General features: G+C 30.9%; 1 protein-coding gene across 1 annotated transcript; it reads right to left on the reverse strand.

Moving 5' to 3' along the window:
* Positions 1–396: 396 nt before the first annotated feature.
* On the reverse strand, positions 397–1,525 carry LOC105776548 (SUMO-conjugating enzyme SCE1). The gene is given in 3 exon segments (XM_052622914.1): positions 397–801; positions 880–1,224; positions 1,306–1,525. Coding segments are annotated over 3 exon segments (516 nt in total). The 5' UTR covers positions 1,375–1,525; the 3' UTR covers positions 397–699.
* Between the last annotated feature and the right edge of the window lie 20,531 nt (positions 1,526–22,056).

Consider the following 22,056-nt stretch of genomic DNA (forward strand, 5'->3'; position numbering starts at 1 on the left):
CATAAACATAAAATGCAAATTAGTTTATACTTTTTAAATAGTTTTACTTTAGGTAAAATATATTTACTTTAATAACAAAACAAAGGGCTTTTATGAGTAAAAATCATAGATTAAGAGCTTATTTAACTACAAAAATAGGTTGAGGGCTTGTTTATTAAATAAAAAAATGAGTTGAAGGAGAATAAAAAGAAAATAATAAATAAGGAGCGCTAATAAGGCAATTAGCCACTTTTCAAGTTTAGTGCCGCCACACTGTCAGCGGCACCATTTCACTTTCTTTGCTCAAAAAGGTAAATTTGTATATCAGGTCCTTGAAACTTTAGATCATTACATTTCAGTCTTGTGCTGCCTGTAATTCTATTTACTCCAATTAAATAAATAATATAAAAATGTGGGTAATTTCAAACTAACACAGGATTTCTATTAAATAGCAAACAAATTTCCCTGTAAAAAGTTAGTCCCGTCAAATATGGAACCGAGTTGACATATGCAAAGACCGATCCGGTAATATGACTTATATAACAGTAAACAGTTCTGGTGATGTAGCATATGACTAGAGAGACTGTGGATATTGCAGGACTTGTTGAACTCTTTTCCAGTACTCATTTGGGTTCTGTATTAGCGCATATCGGAAAACAAAACTATAGAACAATAGAAATAAGTAAAGGCTAAACTTTTGTTACTTACCGATACGTGAAGCTAATGTCCCTCTGTTTGTGCAGCGTCAGTAGCATTGGGTTGATCAAGCAAATCTTGAATCCCCACTATGATTTGTTTCACTGTAATAGAGGGTCTCCATCCCTTGCAGGAAAAACAAGGTTTTTGCTTTAGCAAAAATGGCATTTTAAATAATAAAAAATTGGTGTGGAAGTTACTTACACGACGCTCGCTGATGATAGACAAACACACAATTCCAGAAGGATAAACATTAGGGTGTAAGAATCCATTTGGGAACTTGCATTTAGGGGGTTTGCTTGGGTACTCCTCACTGAAGTTGAGTGTCAGTGGAAAGTACCCACCTTCCCAATCTGTAAACAACCATAGAAATTTCAATGCAAGTAAATCCTAGGCTTACATGCAACATAAAAAAAACTTCAAAAGTCCAAACTTTGATTAAAAGAAATTTTTTTGTAGACTGACCCCTTTTTTACCGGGGATAACACAATGCCAAACCATCAAATCAACACTCCCATCTGCCCTTGTCTTAGGTTTAGCCACAAAACCCTTTGAAATCACCACAAAAAAAAAACTATAATATAGTTAAAAAAAAAAAAGAGTGAGAAGAGAAGAGAAGAATGTTGATACATGGGGATGATTTTTGCGCCAGGCTTTTCGTTCCTCTGCAAGACGACTGCGTGCGATACCATCCGACATGATTTTTGGGAGGGTTTGTTTCTTTGTGTGACTACTGAGATTTTGAAGAGTTTGAAGATCAGTAGAGATTGAATTGAAACGGGTCTTCTAGAACTGACTTTGTAATGTAACATTTTATTTCCCTAACAAACGAGTCAAATATCAAGGCACTCTTATTAGCACACTCATTGTCTTTATAGTTATACCACTAATAAATAAGGCGAGGAAATGCTACGCAAGGAATAAATATATTGGGGGTATATAAATATTTTAAATACTACTAATAAAAAGGAAATTTGTTTGGTATTTAATAGAAATCCTGTGGCATCAATGTGCTTTTTAAGCTGTGCACCCTGCATTATGTCAAGATAATACTATGATGAGAACTGCAAATTCTGCCAAACAACTAATACAGCAGAATGAAGTCCAGAAAGCATTTTATATAATGACACTATAGAGAAGCCAGCTCTAGGAACTGGATAGAAACCTCAACAAGGCTATTCAATTATTATCAAGCACAACCGAACAGCAATACTAACCATGTTTAGAAGTGGATCCCTAATTAGAAAAAAAAAATTATCACATTTATTATGTGCACAAAATGCCCTCTAACATCCATGACTGGGTTCCACAGGTGGGGCTGTAGAACCATCACTTATATCAGTGGAGCATTGAAGTTTGTAGTATTTCGACTTTGCGACTGAATTTTTTAGTAAAACATGGTAACGTAAAGTTATTGTTTTAATAAGTGACACCAAAAGCAATAAAATTTATTAAATAGAAATAATGGTAAGTGAGCATTTTTTCTTCTTCTCTTGGATGCTTCTTAGATGTTAAGTTGTGCTTGGCAATATTTTGTTTCTCTTTCTGGACACTTTCTAGCATACTTCCAGTGCTAAAATTGCATGCTCGCACCCAAGAACTTCCCTTTTTCTGATAGTTGAAGTTGCCAAGGTTTGATCCTTGGACACTGGAAATAAGAGTCCAGAACTCTCCCAACAAACAGGCGAAGGAAATAAGATCAACAATGAAAAGATTCAAGCACATTTTAAAACAATGAATCACATCAACTTCTAACAAGCAGGCAATGGACAGTGTTAACTATATTTTATTTAAGAAAAAAGAGTAACCAACCTTACTTCCTGAAGGTGCACTTTTTTTTGGACGGAATGTTCGCTGATTTCTGTTTACAGAGCAACTTAATATCAGCAAAAATCATCAATTTGAAAATATACACAGATATTTACCAGCTATGCTACTCAGAATTGGGAGTGGGAGCCAGAAATATACAGATACTCATTATAATAAGGGTCTGTTTGTTTGGCACTAAAATGTTTTCTGAAAAATGATTTTTGAAAAATAATTTACTTTTCTGGAAAATAATTTACTGGAAAATATTTTCTGGTGTTTGGATGAATCTGTGTAAAATATTTTCAGTTGTTTGGCAGATTTCCTGAAAATATTTTCCAGAAAAGTTGTGTTTACATATATATATTAATAAATTTTATATTTTAAATTGTTTGTGCATATATTGCAATGATTTTGTTGTTTTTACATAATATATATTAATAAATTTTATATTTTAAATTAGTTTTACATATATTGCAATGATTATTTGCTTATAAAATTAAAAAAAACACATACACAAATTATAAACACTTGTGCACCTACCACATTAACAACTTTAATATAATGGATTAAAAAACATACAACACCAATAATAAACACATCAAATAAAAGCTGTCTATACAACAAGCACGTATGTAAATACATATTTGATCTGCATGTTTTAAATATAATCAACATGAAATTTGAAATTCATCTAAGCTAATAGGTTGATAAGGCTTAGTGGATACAATACATATACTTTGAGGACTTAATGAAACAAAATTTATAGAGACCAATTTAAAATTTAGATGATAGTTTGAGGATGTACTATAAAATTAACCCTAAACAAAAATTTATCCCATAAGAAACAACACAAGCTTCATATATATATATATATATATATATATATGAAAAACCTCAAATAAAGAGACCAAAGTAATGAACAAAGCTGAGAAGAGGCTCAAACTGTTGAGGAAGAAGCTTGAGTCCCTCAAGTTAGTGCCTAGTTTGGAAGAATCAGAGCACTCTGCAGCAGTTTCTTGTATTTCATCCACAAGCAGTTTAGGTACCAAAACCCGAAAGAACGACTTCCAAGTCTCAAAATGCGCCTCGTGAATTTCAAAAATATGGAGGAAAATGCATTAGACACCACTACATGTAGAGGTGTTCATGGGTCGGGCGGGCGGGCCCAGTAAAAAGTTCAGCCCGCATACTAGGCCCGCCCGCCGAAATATGGGCACGAATTTTGTCCGGCGGTCAGGAAAAATTCTTAAGCCCGAGCCCGACCCGTTTTTAAAAATAAACACCATTTTTAAAAAATATTTTAAAATATTTTAAAATATTTTAAAATTTAAAAATATAAAAAATATTTTTATTATATTCGGTCGGGCAGAGCAGGCCCGGCCAAAAAGTCGTGCCCGAGGCCCGGCCCGTTTTTAAAACGGGCCTTATTTTTTTGCCCAAACCCATATTTCGGGCCTATATTTTTACCTGAACCTTCTCATATTTCAAGCCGGACCGGGCCGCCCGGCCCATGAACACCTCTAACTACATGTATACCAAGCTTTAAAATTTCTTTCAGCAGAGAAAATTCTTTTTCTTCACGTGAAAACTCCAATTTTAAATCAAGTTCAGTCCATGAAGATCCAAAGGTTGATGACACAAGGACAAGGTAATAGAACACAAAGTGACAGAATTTCTCTCGTGCATTGAAACATAAATGGGGGAATGCAGGTAATAGAACTATGATGCAGTAAAATCCTTATTAAAATTTAAAGTCTAATAATTCCATGGGAACCTTTACCAAATACAGATTTCAGATTTCAGAAGGTCACTCTTCAGCAAATAAATCATATAGGACTTTAATTAAGGACTTCATATAGGACTTCAGCAAATAAAACAATTGTTTTATCATATAGGACTTCAGCAAATAAACACATCTTCAGCTTCTTAGAAACACATCTTCAGGAAATAAATCATTAACAAGCATTCAACATACAAATTAAGTAAACTAGAGGACTTTAATTCCTATAGGAATCAAATTGCCATATCATTTTTACTCGACAAAAATATTCAATGAAAGCCAGAAATAACCAATTCAAACAATAGCCCTTTAGCCATTAATTCTTCACACAGAGCTCTAGGTATCCATTAAGCTAAATCTAGAAATTCAATATATGTTGAACTGAACAAGAAGGAATTGAAACATAACCTGCCAGTATCAAAGGAAGCCATTTTCTCTAGCATCAAATACTAACAAATTTAACTTCTAACTAGATAAGTAATAAACTGCGACCAACGATAAAACCATGGATTAAACTACGGGTCTGTTTGATTGGCTGTAAAATGTTTTCCGTAAAATGATTTCTGGAAAATGTTTTACTTTTCTGTAAAATGACTTACTGGAAAATATTTTCTGGTGTTTGATTGAATCATGTAAAATATTTTCTCATTGTTTGATGATTTCCGAAAATATTTTCCTAAAAGTTGTTTTTACATATATTAATATATATTAATAAATTTTATATTTTAAATTGTTTTACATATATTGCAATGATTATTTATAATAATACTCAATAATAAGCTACAATATTGATCGTTATAAATTGAAAAATATTATCCACAATGAGTACTAGTAAGAATATTGAATAATTATAAATTGCTTCGAAACCATAATGAGTACTAGAAATAATATTATCCAAATACATAATTAGTAGTACACCACATAGTAACAACATTGTCCAAGTGCATAATATTACACCACATAAAAGTATCAATATCTTCAACCCTGAGAAAATTTTTGAAGCCAAATTTTTCTATGCTTCTTACTTTTAACTAAAAACATTTTGGCCTCTGATTCATGACTCCCTAGATAATCACACACAGAACACAAGAAGTCATCATCAAATCCTTCATCCTCCATCGACATCACTTGTTCGTAAAGCTGTGATGTATTGTCGGCAGTAAATTGTTTCAAAGCATTAGCAATTTCGCCAAGTTGCTCACCCACAAATTTAATTTGTTCATCAATGAGACCTTCTTGACCACTTTTTCTTTTACGTTTGGATGTGCGAGATGAAGATACATTTGTTCTTACCTCTTCACCTCTTCATTGTCGTAGTCTCACGTGCATTGAATCTTCATTACCATCATCCAAATCTATGTCAAGAAATGTTCGCAAAACTCCTGTTGCCATATCTTTGCCAACAACTACAGCCATTTCATCATAATGATCAATGATTTTATTCAAAATGGTTCATACTTCTTGTGTGCTGTTGGATATTATACACAATTAGAATAACAAGTAAAAACAATTGAAATATACTTAACATATATATACATATATTACCATCATCATTGCATCGTATGTCGCTCTATCACATGTGATCATTTTCATGTTATCATCCCATCCAAAACCACTTTCACCTCGAATTTTGCATATAATCGCCACCGATTTTTTATCGTCCTCAAATGATTTTCCACGTGCTTCAGATCGCATTGGACTTGGAATCTAGAAGAAATGGCGTCAACAACTCGATTAATAGAAACCGATTTGAAAGTATTAGAAGGCTTATTTCCTTTTCGAGCCTCCTCTGCTAGAATTTCAAGGAAAACATGTTCCATCGGTTTTGTCCACCTGAATTGCTTGGAGGTCCCTTCTTTGTTGCCCTTACCCATTCTACATAAAATAATTGTCATTGTCAATAATTTCAATATCCAACAAGCTTAAAACATAATAATCAATTCAATATCCAACAATGTTAAAACATAATCAATATCTAAAAAATTCAAGACATATATCAAAATCCAACAATCTCATTATCCAACCAACATTTACAAAAAAAAAATCTAAAACATACATAACATAGAAACAATAACCCTAAGCCTAAATCTACGTAATATTTCTAGCCATATAATCAGTCCACATAGTTTGTGCAATCTCATCTCTTAGCGACCATTCTCTTGCTTCTTGTCTTTCTTCTCGTTCGTGAGAGTTTGTATTGTCGAATCAAACTCGGACCCTCGTATAATCCTTGATTAAGTAAATCACTAGGATCAACTCCCATTATATGATTATGAATGATACAACAAGCCAAAACTATATCTACTTGAGTTTGAAACTTCCAAAATGGTTCAGCATCTAATACACGAAACCGTTTCTTCAAAATCCCAAAAACACGTTCAACAGTGATCCGTAATGATGAGTGGCGAAGATTAAAGAGTTCCTTTGCATTTTCAGGCCCTTCAGCACTAAACTCTTTTAAATGATATCGAACACCACGGTATGGGGTAATACATCCAGTTCGGATGCCATATCCAGCATCAGCAAGATAATATTTACCTACAATTTTACAATACATAATTAATACTAATAAACTATGAGCTTACTGGAACTATTTCTGATAAATATTACCTTCCGAATTCTTAATCCTCTTGGGCGTGAAAGTGCATCACATAAAATACGAGAATCATGTGCACTACCTTCCCAACCAGCTAGAACATAGGAAAATTTCAAATCAAATGTAATGGCAGCCAATACATTTCGTGTTGTCCCCCCTTTACGGCTACGAAATCTTCCTTGCAAGCTAGGTGGAACAGATGCACGAATATGAGTTCCATCTAATGCTCCAATACAATCTTTAAAATAAGGATAAAACCTTGGATTGTTTTTAATTTCACTAGGAGTTGACTCATCAGGTAATCTAATAACTAGTCTATATAATTTCAAAATAGCTCTCAATACAACCCTAAAGTAATGGTGAACTGTCTGAATTGATCTATAATATCTAGATCCAATCACTCGAAACCTTACATTATGACCAATTATATGTAAAAATATAACTACTTGCTCCCTAATATCGACAGATTTAGACGATTCTAACAAATTATTCGTACTAAGAATATCACATAAATTAAAAAAGGCGATCGGTCTCATCCTTATCATATCAATGCAATGCTGGTCACCACTATATAAAATACTATTAATATAGTTTTCTTTCATAATCTCGATTCACACGAGGCGAGAAGCAATTTCCTTCCTAGTTTGTAATTTTTAATCCAAAGAGCCCCAAAAGCTAAAAGCTGAAGCCACGACTCCAAGAATTGCCATTTGATGTTGATTACGATCCATCTACACAAAATAATGCCACACAAATATATGATTACTACTACAAAAGATGCAAGATTTTATAAGATCACTATATATATTTGATAAGCATATAATGAACAAAAAATAAAATAAGATTACTTATTTTTACATTAGATTAGAATTCACTAACTATTTAATTAATCACCATTTTATTAGAATTCACTAACTATTTAATTAATTATGACCACTTTGCAAATTGTTAATGATTTCTTAAAATATCAATATCTAACTAATTGTTGCCTATTTGTAGGCCAAATAAAACAGCTTTGAATATTTTAAATAATATTTGTGTAAAATATTTCTTTTTTACTTCAGAAATTATTTTGATAGTGAAATGTTTGTTGGAGTACAAGAACCTTCTGTTGCTTGATGGCAGGCAATGCTATATTTTAATTGCTTCTTATAAAGATGCAAATGATATATTTTTACTATAGTTGAGTTTGAGCTACATTCTATTTGGCATCCAATGCTAGTGGTGTGAGTAATTAAGATACTTTTCCTCCAACTAGTAGTTCGCAATTTGAAGAGGATGGATTGTTCTACATTATTGTTTTTTCTCTGGATTAAATTTCTTGTTCTATTTGGTTTTATTTATGGTCAGAAAGTATTTCGAGTCATACCATACAGCAAATTGACTATTTTGCTTCAAATTTTGTAGGCATAGTGGCACTGTTCTATGATCTACGTATAAAATTGCTTAGACCAAAACTATGATCTTATTTAGGGATTAGGCTATGTGAATTTACTTGTCACCTCATTTCTCTTGTAGGTGTCAAATTATTTGCTCTTCGGAGAGAGGTATGAGTTTGTGTTTGTTTTGTGTCGGTGTTTGCTTTTAATGTAGTCTGCAGGGAGAGGGAGGCATTCTTTGTTGGTGTAGTGCGTACACACACGGTGATGTGGTTTACTTTTAGTTGAAAATTTCTTGGAGCATGCATTATCGATGAATCGTTATTTCGTCGTACTTTTCACCGGCACGACATAATTATGAACATACAATGAATGTATTGTCTACACTAGAATTGTCTAAATGTTCAGAATTTACCGATAGAACTATCCAAGTGTAGTACACTTAGTCCTACAGTTGAACATTTCTGGAGTGTGGTGATCTCAACATTTATCTTTTGTAGGTTGAGCGGATGCATAAAATCTTCAAACTTTGTGGATCGACTTCAAGAGTATTGGAAGAGATCATACGTTCAAACATTGCTACCCTCCTACTGTACAGAATATAGTGATTTTGAACATCAATTATTTGAACATCACAGCTTTGAAGATGCTTTGTGAGGGAATCTAGTGATTTTGAGTCACCTAAAACTCCTAAATAATCTCACATAAATTTTCTCAGAAGGTACTTTTCTCTTCTAGACTGTAAGATGCATTAGTAAGGACATTTTGTTCTCTCAAGCATGATTCGGGAGTTGAATAATTGCTTTCATTTTTTGGCGGAGAAAATTCAGGATAAGAATTGGTTTATACACCCCTATCATTCCATATTTAAAGGCATCACCCCAGTGGGGAATTCATTTATGGATCTTGCTAACATGTCATATTGTTCTTCTGGGTTGGCATAAATAATGGTTTCAGTCTTGGATTTTGTAGTTGGTTTGAGGTGGCATAAATAACAGCATTATTTGACCGATAAATAGAGCCATTGGGATCAACAGAAAAATGTGACAACTAGGTCTCTCAAACACTGGCAAAGAACTTCTACCATCCTTGAAGCATGCTAGGTTGGGTGCTTAAGTAGGCATTATTATAAAGAATTTTATCACTTGAGAGTGGGATTTGAGTAGTCATTTTTAGTTATTTTTTCCCCTTTAAATCACCATTTCACATGTCTTTTAAGTTGAAGTTGCAGAATATTTTCTGAGTACTCATTTGCTAGAATTTTAAAGTTTCTAATATAGTTCGCTCAGATGGTAGTCCTCATCGAAATAGGAGTGTTGGCTCTTATCAGATTAGGAGCTTTATAGAATCTATTATAAAACAATTTTTACTGCTCTCCACATAGTATGATCCAATCAATTCTAACAATGAAACTCACTCCTACATGAAACACTAATTACCTAACCGAACCTTTAGCAATCCCATTGTTGCTCTTTTTTTATTGATTTTCCAAAACAATAAACCCAAAAAGAAAAACCGAACCTCCAAAATGAAATTCAGAACACAAACAATCAGTTAGACCCAAAATACTAATCTTCTGGCCTTATTCGATCCAATCTGAATCACATCCATGCAAACCCAAAAGATAAAAAGAAAATCCTACCCAAAATCAATAATAATGCCAAGAAAAGCAATCATTTCTTTTCTTTTAATAACAAACTCAAAATGAATTAAACAAAGCCGAATAGAACTGAAGCATCATCAAAGACGGAAATCAAACCCGAAATCTAAAATAAGTTACCATAATCAAATGCAATAATGAATCAAATAAATCATCGATAAATCAAACATTTAGCAAAGAAGCTAAACCACTAAATGACAAGTGATGCTAAATGACAAATTATGAACATCAACGAGTAAACAAAGAGTTTACCTTAAATACGAATTTGTTGGCGATTCGGAATAAACAAACCCTTGATTTTCTGGAACTGGAACTGGGTGGAGGACCGGATGTAGATCGGAGGTGGATCGATGGAGGACGGAGGTAGCTTGATGCCTTGATTTTGGATTTGGGAAAAAAATGGAGGAGGGGAGATAGGGTTAGGGAAGACTGCTTAAGAAAACAAAACAATAATGTTGTGGATACAAAAAATTAGCAACAATAGCAGAGGAAATGAGGCAGAGATGATGAGGAGCTATGGAAATGGTTTCAACGGTGAGAAGATGAGCTGTGGAAAATGTCTTACCGATTTCTAAGGGGTAAGACATTTTCCGGAAATATAGGGTTGATTTTCCCGTGTTTTGGAATTGATTTTCCAAAAGGAAATCATTTTCCTCCAATCAAACACAGGAAAATGGGGAAAACCATTTCCGGAAAATCATTTCCCCTATCAAACAGACAGTACATTTGACTACATTTGATGCTGTTAGAACATCAAAAGCATGGATTAAAATCTAAGCTGCGACCAAGGACACAGTAAGTGGTAACCAGAGAAGACTGTCGGCACAGATCAATGAGAGCAGAGGTGACATTTAGCATAACCAGGGGCCAAAATCTTTCAGTTACTATTCCCAACCACCAAATATATGAGCAAGAAACCAAGAACATAAAGGAACTAACCCATAAACCGATTCACAAAACTATGGACAAGAAAATATACCTTTCTAAAGAAAGTCTGTGAAGAAAGTCTGCCCTAGACAAGCCAAACACCACAGGCTACAAAACAAAAACCCGACCCGAGCAAGAGAGGAAGAGCGGAATTTGTAGAAAGCCTGAGCAAAGGAGAGAACCCAAACTAGCAGAAAACCCAAGCAAGAGATCTCAGACAAAAACAACACACAGTAATGAAAATCCCCAAATCAATTTATAAAAAGAAGAAGAAATCAATGGGGGGAAAGGAGCCCGAAACCAGATCAAGGAGCCCTACGATCGGTGTAGAGAGGAGAAGGGAGAACGGGAAAATGTGTTACTGATTCCGAATCGGTAAGACGTTTTCCAAAAATTGGGCCTAATTTTACCCGTGTTTGTAAAATATTTTCCTTTAGGATTTCATTTTCCACTAAAATTGAAATTTAATTATTAAAAAAATTAAGTTTTTTTAACGAAATTGTAAATCCTAGTTTTTTGCCTATGTTTTTTTTTTAAGTTTGAAACAAGAAAACTAATTATTTAGAAATTTTAGATTGATTTTCTCCTCTCTTTTTTACTTTTAATTTCCAAAATTTAAAAAAAAACTTGCACCTAATTTAGTCTGTTTTACAGATAATTTAATTCAAAAACAAAATTTAAACAATCATTTATCCCCAAATTATTTTGTTATCTAAAAATTTGAAAAAAATTCAAATAAATTTATTTTAAAATTTATCTGCTTTAACCTCGAGTTCAGTATTTATAACATTAATATTAAAAGGTTGAAATTTTAGGATCTAAACATCTATTTGATTTGAGTAATTTTGATAATAACAATAAATAAAATTTAATAAATTATAATTGTAGTTAAAATTGACAAACTACCATAGTATTATCAATCTAGATGGTAGATAAGGTTGAACCCCTATTTCCATGTCATTGACATTGCTATCTCACACCTGATGGATGACTATTCTAATCAGCTCCTTTACCCTAACACTAACACTCAAATTTCCTTCCCTATTTTTATCATTTTTAAAATCTCATGTAGCATTCATTCTTTCTAAAATGTGATGAAAGTGATGTTGATTTATTACCATGAATCATTTTAGTACTATAATTTGATTTTTATGAGTTTTAAATTATATAATATAAAATATTCATAAATTTTAAACACAAACTTAACTCATATTTTAAGCCAATCTTTTTATTCAAGAACATAATATTTTTACTCAAAGCTTGTTAAATTTTGAATAAATAAATAAAAGAGAATCTATAATAGAACAAGACTTTTATATTTTTTATGATATATAATTGGAATTTCATCCCGTACAAATTGGTCAATGGAGGCAATTTTAATGAGCAAAGCTTTGAAACCAGTTGCCAACTTGGATTCTAAGTTCGGTGTATCCCTAACGTCAACATTTTATAAAATTATTAATCAATCTTAATTTTGTCAAAGTGAAGCGTGTAGGCCACGTCTTGTCGGAGTTAATTAGATTAATCGCAATTTGATCATCTTTTTACTTATTAAAGTTGCTAATCAAATCACGACAATGAGTATGAACATAAATAATCTGTAATCGGATCTAGATTAACGACGATACAAATAAAATTATGTTGGAGGAGGTTATGGCTCACAAGATGAAAATGCTGTGTGGATGGTTGAACTGTGGGAAGCTTCTCTTGCCTCATTGCTAAAGAAAAGGGGTATTGACTGCCAAACCATTCTCAGCTTTTTACATATGTTCAAGTGAGGTGTTGCCTTGATAGGCAACTTAGAGAGTTTTTCAGTGACTATCAGATTTGAATTGATTTTATGGAGTTTCATGTGTCATCCATGTAAGAAACGGACATGATCTCTTGACTTTGTGAGGTTAGAAAGACAAGGTTCAACGTGTTGAATGTGTTGAATGTGAATAGCAACTCTACTAAGCAAGGCCTCTCAACTTGGCAAGGCATTGATAGCGGGCTGTGTTAGTCCCAGAGTTGGTGAAGCTTCCCTAAGGCGAGGTTTAGAGAGAGATTCACACATATAGCAACTAGAATTAATTTAGATATAACCCACACAAGGTGCGAGTTAAATTAGAATAAGTCTGGAGATATCATACATGATTTGTACAAAATGCAAGCCTATTAAACTAAAATCTCATTAGTGATATAGAGAGAGAGAGAGGAAGAGATCTACTTATACTAATGTAAAACTAAAGCAATTTTACACATTTCTATCCAAGTAGTGAATTTGTCATACAATTGCACTTCTCATGTTTTTAACATTTTAAATTAGTCTGAAATGCATTATCCTCTTACTTATAGGTTGAGGAGGGGCTGTGGGTAGTTCAATGTATTGTGTCAATAAGAGCAGATATGATCAGAACCTATAATGAGATTATTCAAAAATAATAATCGATTTTTTTACATAAAATAAATAGTTAGACATTTTATTTTACTCAAAACTTGACATGTATAATCTATATGAATGATATATTGAATATGCCAATCATATTATTAAAATATTAAGCACACAAAAATTATAAATGTGAACAAAATTATTTCAATTTCTATAAATTTGAAATTTAAATACAACAATTTTATTTTCTTGGTCGGATTCTCTATTAATTTTGTAGCACAAGTGTGAATTTATTCTCTATATCTTTCTGCTTTCAAATTCCATTTACTTATTGAATTTTAAAATTTCAGCCCTGATTCAGTTAAAACCTTTTGGGTAAATTTCAGTACTATACATAAAGTGGTAGGTTTACTCTATGTTCTCTAATTTGATCATTCATAGTCTCTATAAATTTTAAATTTTGAAATTTTATTTTTGACTGAAACGACGATTGTTAAATTCATTAAATGGTTTTTTAGTAATATGTGAAAATAGCAAATCGATATAGTATTACACGTGTAATAATATGTTTATTGTATAAGATTTTGAAAATAACATAACTTGATGCATTGAACAATTACAATTTGATTAAAACTAAAATTTCAAAATTCGAAAAGTGCATAAACTCAAAATGACCAAATTAAAATATATGTATTAAATCAATAATTTACACATAATACAGAGATTAATAGCAAATTTTAGCCTATTTCTTTGATCTTGTAGAACTCGGCATTCTTTATATAAAATACAAAAGTTAAGGTCGTATCGGTTATTGAAGATTTTTTAAAGATTGATGTGAAATTATGATTAAGTCACTTAATTATAAAGAATTTAAACAACTTGCGTTGGTGGGTGAACCCACTTGTTTCAACCTAATCAAGAATAAGAATATGGTTCTAAAACAAAATTAATAGCATGCAATTTGTGTTGGTGGGTACCCACTTGTTTAAAGGATAAAATTTCCACTTGTTTCTGTTTTGGTCATATAAATTTAATTTTTTTATTTTAGTCACTAATGTTATTAAAATTTAATGTTTTGGTCGTGTTTCTATTAAATCACTAACAGTGGTCTTTTTATTGACTAATAACAAATTTAGCCCCTAATAATTATAGATTCTATCAATTTAATCTTAAATCTAAAAAATTGAACAAATTTAGCCCTCAACTTTACACATTCTCAAATTTAGTCTAGATTCTTAAAAATTAAAATAAAATTAAAAATTATTTAAAATTTCTTTTTGATAAAAATACATAAAATTTTATAAAAAATACATACGAAGTTATAAAAATATTTCTAAATAAATGAATATATATTTTTCTCGTATTCTAACATAAAATTTATTTATTAAAATAATATTTTTATAGATAAAATAATAATCTTAAAAATAAAGTAATTTAGGGGAGGAAACCATGAAGAATACCTAGACAGATTCTACTTTTCCTTTTTTTTTTTTTATTAGCAAGCACCATGTTTAAGTTGGGCCAAAAACTACAACCTGATGTAGAAAACTGTGAGAATTGGTGTATTTAGGTTGTCGCCCAAAACAAGTTTGTTGCATTTAAGGCTAAGGTTAATGGAGGGCATGATTGAGATATATAGGTGAGGATGAGGTCTTCGAGATCCAGTAGGTGGAAAGCTATGTCGATAGCTCCACAACCAATTCCTAGTTAGATAGTGCAATGATGAATAATATAGAAATTGAGGAGTTTGGAGTAAGGGTTATCGGTACCAGTGGTTGTGGGCAAAGGCGGTTGTAACACCCTTATTCCTTCTCTGTCGCCAGATTAGGGTTACGGAGTGTAATAGTGCAGTACATAACATTTAACTTAAAAAAGAAACAATTATACAAAACTAACTAATAACATTCCATAACTCATATAATTCCAGATAAAATTATATTTATAGACCTTAAATTGAGCCCAAGAGGCCCTAAAAATAATTTGAAAACAATCAAGGGTCATTTTGAAACAAAACATAAAAACCTAAAAATTTTGAAAATAGGAGTCACACAGTCGTTTGACAAAACCCAAACTGTGTGGTTCAAAAATATGGTTGTATTTATTTCACACGCCCGTCTGGCTACTTCACATGCCTATGTACGTGGACCATGTAACTAACTGTACCTGTGTAATATAAGGTCGCATGGTCGTGTGGTCAGGCCGTATAACTCACTGTGACCATGTAGCTCGAGGTCACACGACCGTGTAACTCTCTTTGCCTGTGTGGTTCAAGATCACACGACCGTGTCGCTAGGCCGTGTAATTCTCTCTGCTCGTGTGGACCAACTTGCACTTAAAACAACAATGACAAACGGCTATGTGCTCCAATTTGTACCTTCAAATTCAAGTTTACCAAAACATGCTTACTTGGACATCAAGCAATCCAATTTCCATAAAAAAGACTTACTCAAAACACAATTAAACAAGCTTAAATCATGTTAAAACATCCATCCCAAGTGCCTAACCAATGTGCCCTCATTGAGATCACAATCCAATTTTTCAACCAAGTTGCATACAAAGCCCATAATTCTTTACTAAGAACACATGCCAATCTTACCTTTCATACATCCCATTCAAGTTTACTTCTATCACAATATAGTCATTCGATAGTAACATACAACCAAATGATCAAAAACACTTATTTATGAACCATTACAAGCCAAATATGAAAGGCATATATTCACATAAACCAAAATCATTTCAAGACCAAAATCATTCAAGTATAGCAACTACCACAAGTAACTAGTAATAAAGACATTTACAAAACACCTATTACATGTCATATAACTAAAAGTAAACATGCAAAACTATCAAAAGATATTCGGATAGTATGATTAATTAGACTAGAATAAGTTGAGGTATCAGTCCAGAGAAAGTTATTAGATCAATTGAACTGGATTTTTTTAACTTTTTTTATTTTTTTTAAATTTTCAATAATTTATTTAATTGAATCAGATGAACTGACGAATCGATGACCTAACTGATTCTATCACCGATCTTTTCTAAAAAGCTTGCAATAATGATAATCGAAATGGAATTACTCTACAAGTATAAGTGTGTTGTTTACGGTTGAGAAGCAAAGAAATAGAAAATTTGTGATGTGGTGAGATATTATTAAGGTTGAGCTTAGTTTAGGGTTTAAAGGGAGAAATCCCAGGTAATTGGAGGCAACCAATAATTGTGAACAATAGCGGGGAAAGGAAAGCAAGTCGTCATCATTTAATTATCTCCAAATTGCCGAAATTAAATAACCATTATTTTATTATAATCATAGCTTAGGTGGATCTAAAAAATTTATAATTTTATTAACACAAATTTAGAAGGAATAAATCTGTTAAATCCTAATCTAAAGTAGATATATATTTCAAATACTATATGTTTTCTTTTTCAGGATTTAGTCCTACTATTTTAATTCCTTTATTTTTAATTTGAGGTTAATTTTTCATTAGTTCAGTTAAATAATTTGACGTCGATTTTTGGATAATTATTCTACATTAAAAAACCCAAAGAGAAGGGTCAATGGAATAAAATGAAGTTTACAAGCAAAATTGTAATTAAAGCAAGTAAATTATAATCGAAATTAAGCATTACATAATACAATAAATTAATAATTTGAATATATCAAGAATCCACATGTGCGATTTAAGCAGCGACAGATTTTGAGACTAAGTTTTGTGAGGGTATAATTAAAATTTTAAAAAAAATTAAAAAAACATAATGAAAATTTTCAAAATTTTGGGAAGGGGAAGGCTGGCCTCTATTACGATCCACCTCTTGAATTAAGTCAAAATAAACTTAGAGGCAATCTGTACATGGTTTACGCAAGATGAGAGTCGTACTTTGGACCTTCCATCTCTGGCAACACTATCAAATAAGGACGACAACGCTAGAAATTTTGTATTAAAGGTTAATAAATATTTTTTTTTTTAAAAACTAGTCCAAATTGAATAAATGATTTTTGGAGAGGTCAAAAATGTAAATTTTCCATTTGGTTAAAATTAAAGTCTTAAGTTTTAAGAGGGATTAAAAACGAAATTACATCGAACTTATTGGCAAGTGTTATAAAAAAAAATAACTCCATAAAAGAGGGAATATAAACAATTATAATGGCAATAATTTGAAAATGGTGGCATATGGCCAAACTCAAGAGCTTGCGGTTAGCCAGCCAGCGGGTCCCTTTGCTTTTCTTTCTTTCCTTTATAAAATTTTATATTCAAACCTATCAATTGGATTTGTCGTTTTATTTCAATTTGTATAATCTGATGCATGCATCTCCTCTTTTTTACCTTCTTCCACTTTCCTTTCACAATTATTTGGGTCCCCCGCGGTAAATTTGGTGGGAAGTTTCCCCGTAGTTTGCTTATACGTGTGGTGTAATGCAGTCATCGGTACGTATTCCTAGTATGCAGCACGTGTTAGAAGTGAAATGGGTTAAACATGGACCAACTATTTTGAATTAATATTCAATAACTAATGCAACTCTTCCATAACTAATAATAGGCATGTGATAATAAACAAATTAATCATTAAATTGATGTGTGTTATATAAATTGAGGTTGACGATTGAGTCTTAGCTCAGTTGCTGTTAGTATAAGAGGACGTGGGTTCAAGTGCGTTGAAGCGTATTATTCTCTTATTTACGGGTTGAAGAGGGGCTATGGGTAGTTCTAGACATTGCATCAAAAATTAAAAATTAAAAATCGTGATGCTGCACTTATATAAAAAGAAATATATCAGAAAATAATAAATAAATTGAGGCCATTAATGGAAGCATCTAGGGTTGGTAGTAGATGGAAGAATATGATCTCATGAGTTTGGGGAAACATGTGGTTATATTATATGTTTGTAGTCAATGTTTTCCTTTTTCACCTGTTGACTTATGTGCTTAGGCTTGAGTGCTTAACAAAGGTTGGTTACCGAAAATTTTGAATTTTGATTTAAATTTTACCAGTATTATTTTAGTTTAAATAGATTTTATTTTAATTTATTTTGATTTAGATTCAGATGTATTTCGATTTCAGTTCGAACATGCTTTATAGCAGTTTATTGTGGTTATAATTATTCATGTGAATACGGTGATACAATACGGAGGAAATCAAAACGAAGCAAGGGAGACCGGTTCATCTAAAAGAGCCGAGAGCCGAAGTAGGTCTAAATGTATAAGATTAAAATATGGTTCAAGTTCTTATACTTTTCATATATTTGAAATTTAATACTTCTATTTTTTTTGAATTTAAAATTTAGGTCCAAATGTTAATACTGTTGAAAATCTTCGCTAAATTCCATCCATTACAATGTCTTGTATTTTGTTATATGGCTATCAAGTGAGTATTTTATTATTTCAAAATGCCACACAAAAGAATTTAATAGAATGAATTTAATGATTTTAACAAATAGACTTAAAATTTTAAATCCAAAAAGTAGAGGACTAAGTTTCGAAAATAAAAATAAAGGGACTAAATTCTATATATACAAAAAGTACAAAGACTTAAGAATTTTTCAACCTATATATGTATCTATACTATTATTTACGTGCGTGACTAAATTGATGTCACGAGTAAACTCGACATAAACTCATGCCTTGCATATCTTAAAACAAGTTATATTATTATAATGGTATTTTTGTATTTTCCTATTACTCAAAATTAATAAAAGTTGCAAATACTAATATTTAAATCCATGCCGCCAACCTCTATAAAATATTTTCTTTATCACTTGACTAAACTTTGAATATGTATTGATATTTAATACCAACTCAAGAAAAATGACAACAATATAATAAATATTTGGAATGCATTTTATATTTTTATTTAATATATTCAGTGAATTAAATTTTCTTTTACTTACAATTTAAATCATTTTATTTTAATTTTATATATATAATGTGTTGTTATTAATTTCAAATTTATAATTTAATTTATATTCTAAATACCTAATTTCAACTTTATTAAATTTTAATAATTATAATTTTAATTGCTTAACAAAATCAAATATTGAAAAGGAAAGTTGTGAGTACAATTTTCGTGTATCACGTTTCTTTCCTTGAAATCCTAAAACCAAATTCTAGATCCCGGAAATGCCATAAATTAGGATGATATAAAAATATTAAATAATTCACAACACTTTTTTTTAAGAAAATGTAAATTCGCATGTTATTAATAAAGTGAGTTATAAAGTAAAGATAATACACATTTTCGAACAAATTCTTCTATATTTTAAGAATTTTTATATCAGTATGGAATTTCATAGTACAAATTAAAACAATGAATCAGATCAAATATGAGACAATCACTCATCTGCTAGAGAATGAATAAGACCTTCTAGCTCGTCAAGATAGGGGTGAGCAAAACTCAATTCGAATCGATAAAGACATTCTAATTTCGAGTTAATTGAATCGAGTTTCGAGTTCGAGTCGAGTTGAATTTCACAATTCGAATAACAAATTAGTGTAAATACCCTTTTGATCCCTATCAACTTTAAAAGTTAGCAATTTGGTCTCTCTCTCAATAAAAATTACAAAATAATTAAAATGATTTTCAATAATTCAAAATATTTATGAAAATTTCAAATTTTATATTTTTAAAAAAAATTAAAAAATATAAAAAATATATAGAAAAAGTTATAATTTTAAAATAATAATTTTGGGCTAATTAATTTATGTGCTCTAACATGGAATAAGTTATACTGTAATAATATTTTCATTTAACATGTTTAATTTTTTAATTTAATTCGAACAATTTCACTCGATTTAATTCAATTCGAATTTCATTTCACTCGACTCGATTAAAAAAAATTTCAAGTTAAATTAAAATGATAAAGTAAGACCCGTAAACTCGATTCACTCAAGATTTTTTCATTCGATTTGATCAAACATTCACCATTATTTATTTCGTAAAACTCAATTAAAATGACGGATGTTTTATCTGTCTGTCATCGAAAAAAGTAAAACTAAATTCTGACAGTCGTTTTCTAAAGTTATAAGGATTGATCTAGAAGTGAGAAATCAATATAAGGTGACAATTTTGAAAGAGGAAGCTCAAAGTAAAGTTGCAGACACGGGCTGTGGTGGGCAGGTAGCATATTTCCAGCGTGCCACGTGCATTTTTCATATCATCATCAAAGCAAAGTATAATAAAAGCACAAAGGCCAGCGTTAACTGTGATGAAAATTGAGAGAGATTTGAGTTAACGGCAGTATCGAATGCGAATCACTTTCAATGTGACATAAAAAGAGAGAAGAGACCACAACAACATAACTATTACTATTTATTACACCCTCTGTTATATAAAGTATAAATTAAATTTGGTGTAATTTTGGAGCCAACTTTTACAAATAAATTATTTATTTTATGGTATGCTTTTAATTTTTAAAAATTTATGATTATGGAATTAAAAACTAACATAAATTGTAATTTACACCATTAATTACTATATTATGAATAAATTTTTGTTTCGATATTTTAATTTAAAAGGGTTATAATTTAGTTATTAAACTATTCAAAAGTTTTTATTTAAGTCACTAGACTGTTAAAATCGATGGTACATGGCTCTCGTTATTCGCACTACTTGCACTAATCGAAAGGTATTTTGTCCCTTCTTTTCTATAGTTCAGTTTTTTTCATAAAACATCTTTAGACGTTACGAATCTGTAAACCAAAATTCAAACAATTTTTTTCTCTAATCTTCGACACTAACCTTCTGATCGACTTGGATCTAAGGTATGTTCTTCTACTCATCGATGGGTACTGATCCGCCGTACCGATTGCCAAAATTGTTGCTTGGAGCTCACTAGCAGGGGAGAAACCATAAATTTTTTTAGGGGTTAAAATTAAATTGTAATTTTTACAATAGCAAAGATGTAATTTCACCATTTTAATAGCCTATATCTTTATAATTTTTAAAGGATTAAATTAAATTTTTATATTTTCAGGGGATCAAAGTGTAATTTTATCATTATTAATTTAAAATTTTTAAAATTTTAAAGGCCTACCATTATGGGGGGTCAGGGCCCTACCAGCCCCCTAGTTTCACCCCTACTCACCAACGAAACTTTAAAAAAAGATTTAACAACTCAATAACTTTAATAAATTTTTTTGAATAATTTAATAATTTAAATGAAAACTTTTAAATAATTCAGCAATTAAATTATAATTTTTTAATTATATAATCCAAACAAAAACTTCCTATAATTTAGAGAAGCTAAAAAAAAAGTTGAAAAATAATTTTTATAAAAAATGGGTTTGTATCTATTTCATAATAAATTTCAAATCTTTATATGTGTGAGATAAAAAGATGATGAATTTTTAGTGGAAATAATGGGAATTCAATGTTTGGATGTAGCTATTTATTAAACAATACATCCATGTGCAAAATCAATGAAGAAGGCTTGAATTGTTGAAGGGTGCGTGGAAAAACTCGTGAAGTGAGTCAAATCTGTTGAAGAAACGTACACACTCCTCCCGCATTAGGTAAACACCAGCCTCGGCTGCTTTATAAACAATAGTTAATTCAAATTGGTATAATTATTTATTTGCCCTTCAATTTTATAAAATGTCACTTTAACCCTCTATATAGTTTTTTTTTTTTTTGCTTTTTTTCACTTTTAAAATTACGCGTTGCATTTTTTGGCAAGTCACCTTAAAATAAGTAGAAATTTTAACTATTTTTTAAATTTTGTTGATATTGTATACACGTGAATGACATGTCGGTGTTTAATTAATTTTTAAAATTAAAAAATCAAAGAACTTGTAAAACTCTTTTAAAAATTTAAATTATTAAAATATAATAAATATTAAAAATATTTTAAAAATTTAATTAAATG

Source organism: Gossypium raimondii, chromosome 10 (genome assembly GCF_025698545.1).
Source record: "Gossypium raimondii isolate GPD5lz chromosome 10, ASM2569854v1, whole genome shotgun sequence".
Taxonomy (NCBI): Eukaryota; Viridiplantae; Streptophyta; class Magnoliopsida; order Malvales; family Malvaceae; genus Gossypium; species Gossypium raimondii.